The sequence below is a fragment of the Glycine max genome, chromosome 17 (assembly GCF_000004515.6).
Source record: "Glycine max cultivar Williams 82 chromosome 17, Glycine_max_v4.0, whole genome shotgun sequence".
Lineage (NCBI taxonomy): Eukaryota > Viridiplantae > Streptophyta > Magnoliopsida > Fabales > Fabaceae > Glycine > Glycine max.
The window spans coordinates 34,742,768-34,749,845 of NC_038253.2; the positions used below are offsets into that span (position 1 = coordinate 34,742,768).

The 7,078-nt window shown below is 34.8% G+C and overlaps 1 protein-coding gene across 1 annotated transcript; it reads right to left on the reverse strand.

The window, feature by feature from the left end:
• Window positions 1-314: 314 nt before the first annotated feature.
• On the reverse strand, window positions 315-3,658 carry LOC100787500 (G-type lectin S-receptor-like serine/threonine-protein kinase SD2-5). Its single transcript, XM_003549234.5, has one exon. The coding sequence runs from the start codon at window positions 3,000-3,002 to the stop codon at window positions 531-533; it is 2,472 nt and encodes an 823-aa protein (XP_003549282.2). The 5' UTR covers window positions 3,003-3,658; the 3' UTR covers window positions 315-530.
• Window positions 3,659-7,078: the final 3,420 nt, after the last annotated feature.

Consider the following 7,078-nt stretch of genomic DNA (forward strand, 5'->3'; position numbering starts at 1 on the left):
TTTATTTATTTATTTTACATATACAAATTTCAAAAGTATCCCTCAAATTTAAGAGATGACAAAAGTTATCCCACTTTAGTTCTTAATAAACGAACATTTTCCAAAACTGCAAGAAAGTCCTTGTCTTCACAAACATCTTAGTGCACAAACATGTACTGAAGATGTATATTAAAAAAATCTGAGTAACTCAAACAAAATTTACAAGGACATGATGTACGGCAATCCTATACAACAAGAGTAGCTAACTAATTTTCTTTTTGATTTCCTCACATGTATCTACTTTTCAGAGACAATCATGTTCAACGCACATTGGATACTAAATGTAGGCACCTTTTCGATCTAAGATTCAAATCATGATTCACCACATTACAAGAAACTAACCCCTTCCACAATACCAACAAGAGTATCTACCACAATACCAACAAGAGTATCTAACTAATTGTGTGAAAGGCTCTCTCTCCATTTGATACCAATTTCCTCAGCAACATCCTAAAAATGAACACAAAAAAAGAAAAATGTTACAGCTTCTGTTATCTTGGCCCTGAAAGCCTAACAGCAGAAAGATTGGCTTCACTGTTACAATCTGATGGCCCTGAAGAAGTGCCAACCTCACTAGTAGAATAAAACCGAGAACCTAGGACAGAACAAGTTGGTGGCTTATGAACAGTGCATAGACCCTCTAACATTTGAACAACTTTGGTCATGGAAGGCCTAAGAGACATGTCTTCCTGTATGCACCACAATGCAACATTCACAGCAATGTGAACCCTTTCATCATTTTCATAAGTTTCCACCTTTGAGTCAAGAATCTCTCTCACATTCCCTTCTTCCACCATCTTAAAAGCAAAAGATGGGAAATGAGATTTCTCTGAAGTTTCACTGGGATCATAGTTTTTCCTCCCCCCAATGATCTCCAGCAACACCATACCATAGCTATAAACATCACTTTTCTCTGATATGGAACAGTTTGTGATCCACTCAGGTGCAAGATACCCTCTAGTGCCTCTAAGTGTTGTGAAAACATGGCTTTGCTCACGTGTCATGAGCTTAGCCAAACCAAAATCAGAAACCTTGACCCTGAAATTATCATCTAGGAGCACATTTTCTGGTTTGATGTCACAATGAATAATCTTTGAGTCACAATCTTCATGTAGATAAGCAAGTCCTTTTGCTGTTCCAAGTGCTATGTTATACCTTGTATCCCAATCCAACACAAATTCCTCTTTGTTCTTGTTGAATATCCATTTATCCAATGAACCATTAGCCATGTACTCATAAGCAAGAACTCTATGAGACCCTTCAGCACAGAAACCTTTAAGCCTTACCAAATGGTGGTGATGAATGCTCCCTATAATGCTTACTTCAACTCTGAACTCTTTCTTCCCTTGGCCAATTCCTTCCAACTTCTTCACAGCTAGTTGAGTCCCATCTGGTAGAACTCCTTTATATACTGAACCGAAACCCCCTTCTCCAAGCCTCACAGAGAAGTTACTTGTTGCAGTTTCTAGATCAGTGTAGCTGTAACGGATTGGCATGCCAGTTAAACTCTCCAAGAAACTGTCATCTTCTGAATCCTCTTGAGGAGACTCAAGCAAATCTTCCTTTTTCCTGAAGCATCTATGTGCCACGAATAGCATACCAGAAATGACAAACAATGTTACTATGACAATGATCACAACAACTATTGTCTGCATTTTGCTGCTTCCACTGTCTCTAGTGTCTCCTTCACTAGATACCACCTTAATATAGGACACTAAACCCGAATCTTTGTCAGATTTCTCAAAGCTTCCAATCCTGTCAAACAGGAAACAGTTCCCTGAACTGCTGTTGAAGAACATAGCAAGGCATGAGCAATTTGCACTGCAAGAGGTTTTGCAACCAATCAAATCAGTCTTTGAAGAGGGTGGAACAAACCCAAGTGCAAAGTAATTGAGTCTATCATCAGCTTTTACAAGCTCAATGGTGCTTTTTGAGTTGCAAGGAGAGACAAACCCGGGTTTGCAATTAGGCCTAGAGCTAAGAACAGAAGGGCAGGTGCACTTTTTTTCACCACTGCATATGTTATAGGGATCACAAGGTTCTGGAGTGCTGCAAGAATCTTGTGGTATTCTTGTTGGTGAAGCAACAATTGACCCTCCACTTAGAAGATTGGAGAAAGTGATGAAGCCATCACTTCCCAAAACTGCAATCCAAGTGGCATTTGCATCTGATTCTTCAGCAAAATCCAATTCCCACAACAAGGATTTAGTCTCATCATAGAACCTCCAGGAGTTTGCATCAAGAGTAGCTGAAGCCACCACATCACCATTTTTGTTGACAATTTTTTTGCGGCTATCCTTCTTCATAGACCAATAAGGCTGTGGAGTTTGTAAACCAGTGGAGAGAATGACACTGCCAGATTCAATCTCAAGAACATAGGTCAAGTTGTTAGGACCAGGTTCACTGACAAGTTTCATTCCCTCAATGAAATCTTGCATTGGCAACAAGGTATCTGTAGGGTGGCTGAAACTTTGCCAAATCACTCTACTATCATTCCCTAGCAAAACCAAGTTTCCAGTGTCCTTCAATTCCATTGAAGAAACACCCTTGCCACTTGTATATGTAGACCACACCACACTTTCTCCTTTATGCAAAATGACATTGCCCTTCTCATCAAACACAAATTTATCAGAATTGGAAACAGGAAGTTCCCTATTTGCAACCCAAACCAACTTGGGGGTGTGCATGTGGACTATTGCTAGTAGAAACAATGTGGAGTCATTTGCAGTGGTGACCAAACCAAAGCCAAATTCTCCATTATATGACTCAAGCAAAATTCCATACCTGTCAATCCAATTCATTTGAGAACCTTCAATTCCCGGATAAACTTTGCCAACGTTTTGATAACTAGTCAAAACAACTTCAGAAGAAAGAAGGATACACAACAAGAGGGTATCCATGGCACTGAAGAGAGACCACTGTCTTCCCATGGTTTTCGTCCACAACACCCAATTATATGTCATGAAGGAGAAAGAAAGAAAAAAACGAGAAACTATGGAATTCTTTAACAAGAGAGAAGAGAGGATTGGAAAAGGCCATAACAATAAAATCCTTACAATCACACAAGTTTAACATGAGTTTGAAAAGGCAAAAGGAACTTTCTAAGCTGAATTTTTCTATTTTGACTGCATACATAATGGAAAAGAAGTATGGAACAGAAAAAAAGTGGCAAATATGAAAGCAACGGAATAAAGAGAAAGCAATAGTTTCCTTTGTTCACATGAGATTTGACCAACTCAACTACACTTCAAAAAGCTGAATCCTTTGTTGTTGTTTTTTTTTTCATACCTGATGAAATGGAAGAAGAATGGTGAAAATATAATGGATGGAAACGCATTACTTTTGCGGTAACAGAAGTTAGAAGATGGGAAGAACACTTTTTTTGTTTTGAGCGAAGACCAATAAGAAGTGTGGAAGTCAGTGATAAAGTAGTTGGAAGTATTTATTGGATCTGATTGCGAGAGATTAAAGAAGAGAAAATTGCAAAAAGGTAGTATAGGGAAGCAGCATGTGAATTGTAAAGAGAATCATAATTAGAGGCTGCTGCTAAACAGTGCAACCGTTAAAGCAAACTATGGCAATGAATGAATAAGTTAAGTATAATATTATCAATATAATGATATTGCACTATTATGACCATACAGCTGATAAAAGGTTGGCACTTGGAAGTATGTTTAGTGGATTGATTCAAACCAATTCAATGGATTTTGTATTTTGTTTTCTTAACCTGTTTGTGTCTCTGCTTGATGGGCCAGGAATTAGACACCTATTCTAGGAAACGTATGTGCAACCAAGCCGAAAGATGGGTGAAATTGATCAACCTTATATAGAGACATGCGTGTACAAGACGTTGTAGAATTAGTAATTGATAATTAATAATTATTATGCATTTGGGTTTAAGATAGATAATCTTATTGCTTATACATGATAGCATATACCAATGGTTTAGCATAAAAAATATAATATATATATATATATATATATATATATATATATAAAAGGAGGAATCAAATTATATCGATATAATTTTGATAATTATTATATTATTTTAAAACTTTAACTAGATAATATTTTTTTAAAATTCAATTGAAAGTTCTTATCACATAGGTCACATTATCACATAGGTCATATATGTAAAATTTCATATTAATCTAAAATCATATGTTACATCTTTCATATAAATTAAAATCAATATAATATAAATATTTCAAAATTTATTAAAATATGAATCATTTGATTATCTTATTATTGTTCAATTTTGATAAAAATTGATTCAAACAAACTTGGTGATGCATAAATATAATTCAAGGGTTGAATTAATAAAAATCATATTTTATATCAAGTTATAAAAATGGTATAACTATTACATCATTTTTATAATTTTATATCTACATATTATCATTTTGTATCAAATTTTATTAAAATCAAATAAAAATTTGGATGAAAGCCTATAATTGTTAATTTTTTTAAAAAAAATATCTTAATTTTAAAATTAAAAATCTAAAAGTGCTGACAGAGAAAGTTAAAAAAAACAAAAATTATATTTTAACCTATTATTTAAAATATACATTATGCACTGCCTCTCTCCCCCTAGTAAGAATAAAGCAATTATTTAGCCCCGTCATTTAACCACATATTCAGCAAAAAATAACACGGCAGGCACCGGGTGTGGAGGCTTCGTATATCAAATCAAATTCTAATGATTGATTAAGTATGCACGAAGCAGCTATTAAGATTGCAAGATTACTATTTATAGTTTAATATTTAAATAAAACAAGAAACATTTTAATTATTTAAATATTCAAATCTCATACATTATTAAAAAAATATAGTATTTCCGAACCACTTATCACCAATATTGGAATATTAAATGACGCAACTGAAGGGGACAGAACAACATGAAAAATACTTTTAAAAAAATAATACTCAGATCTTCAGTCCTTAAATAAATCACCTGAATTCAAATAACAGACCTGTGGCATATAATATCTATTTTGATGAGAATCATGAAACTGGCCAAATACAGGCTAAAGGCCCAAGTGGAGAAGAACGAAGGTCCAAGTGGAGAAGGACAAAGCCCCCGAGTGGAGAAGGATGAAGGCCCAAGTGGAGAAGGATGAAGGCCCAGAGCCAGAGACACTATCAAGACTATTAATTGTTGCTGAAGGCCCAAGTTAAATATATTTTTTAGTTATAATTTTTATTTATTGTAATTTTGGCCCAAACTATTTAGAAGGCCCATGTCTATTTTTATCTTTTAGTTCAGATACACTATAAGTATTGGTTTTTGTTTTGAATAAGAAAAACTTTTGGCATTTTGATAAAATTTGGTAAGAGTTTCTCTCTGAGTTCCTTGTTGAACCAATTATTAGACTTATCAAGGTAATCCTTGTGGCGTCTATCCTGACTTATCTTCCTTCACCGGAAGTGGCGTCTACCCAGACTTATCTTCCTTCACTGGAAGTGGCGTCTAACCTGACTTATCTTCCTTCACCGGAAGTGGCGTCTACCCTGACTTATCTTCCTTCACTGGAAGTGGCGTCATCCAAACCTTCGTAGCCTGTATCAAACGATCCACTCCTACTCAGGTTCACATCATCTGGTATCAGAGCTTTGGCTCTTGATACAGGTTCTATCCTATCCTATCCTTTTTTTTTCTTTTTTTTGGTGATTTGTCCTTGTTTCGTTCTTGTTTGCGTCTTGTTGCGTTCTTGTTTGTGTCTTTGTTTCGTTCTTGTTCTTGTCACGTTTTTTGTTTTTGTTTTTGTTTCTTGTATCTTTCAGACTTTGTTTTAAAAAAAATGTTGTTTGAGTTCTGTTTCAAGTAAAAAGAAAAAAAAGTTGCAGAATTTTTATTTTATTTTATTTTTTAAAAAAAAAAGAGAAGAAAAGAAGAAAAAAAAGTGGGTGTTTGATCTTTGAACACGAAATTGAGGCATTTAGAGGTGTTTTTTTTGGAAAGAAAATCGTGGATCAAGTCCCCTTTTCTAGATTCTCCTCTGAATTCTGAGCGTTTTGATATATAGTGGGCCTCAAACGGACAACCGTAGCAAAAGTTATGAGCATTTGAAGTTACTTGTCATATCTGTTATCTTATCTGCTATCCTATCTATTATCTTATTTGTTATCATATCTGTTATCCAAATTAAATCTAATTTGTTATCCAAATCTGATCTGTTATCCAAATCAAATCAAATCAAAATTTGTTATCCAAATCAAATCAAGTCTAATCTGTTATCCAAATCAAATCCAATCTGCTATCCAAATCAAGTCTAATCTGTTATCCAAATTAAATCTAAATCCAAATCAAGTCTAATCTGTTAACCAAAATCAAATCTGATTTGTTATCAAAATTAAATCTGTTACACAGTCTGTGATAATTAAACTGTCTTTCCTGTTATATACCTTGTGTGTCTAATTTGATTCATCCAGGAACTTAAGAGGGAGTGAGTGGTAAAAGGCAAGAGTGAAAACATCACACAAAAGCCTATATTGAGAGCATCAAACACGAGTGAACTACCATCAAAGAGAGAAACACGTGAGTAGAGTGTGGTGAGGTTCTGAATTTTTTTTTTTTGATTTACTACAAAATTCTTTGTTCCTTAATCATGGCAAGAGCTGGTGACAATGGTGGTGTATATCATCAACTGGACGAATCTCAACGCTTATTTCTGGACGCGTGGACTACACAAATGCAACGTTTGTTGAACCGTAACAAAGAAAAGCCCTACAGACGAATAGCCAAATCTTCCTCATTTACTCTTAAACCTCTATCCCCTAGAGAAGTGTGTGATGACCAAATCAGAATGAGAGAAAAGAGAGAACAAGAGAAAGAAAATAGTGAGGCACCACAAAGGAATATGAAAAAGAAGAGTGATACACCCGAGGAAAAGAGTGATACACATGAGAGAAAATTTAATTATTTTGCAGAGGCGAGTGAAGTGACGAAAGTGTTACCTGCTCATGAACCACTCAATCTACAGTATTGCAAAGACAGTAAAATTTCTACTGATAATTCTAATGAGTTTACTATTTCTAT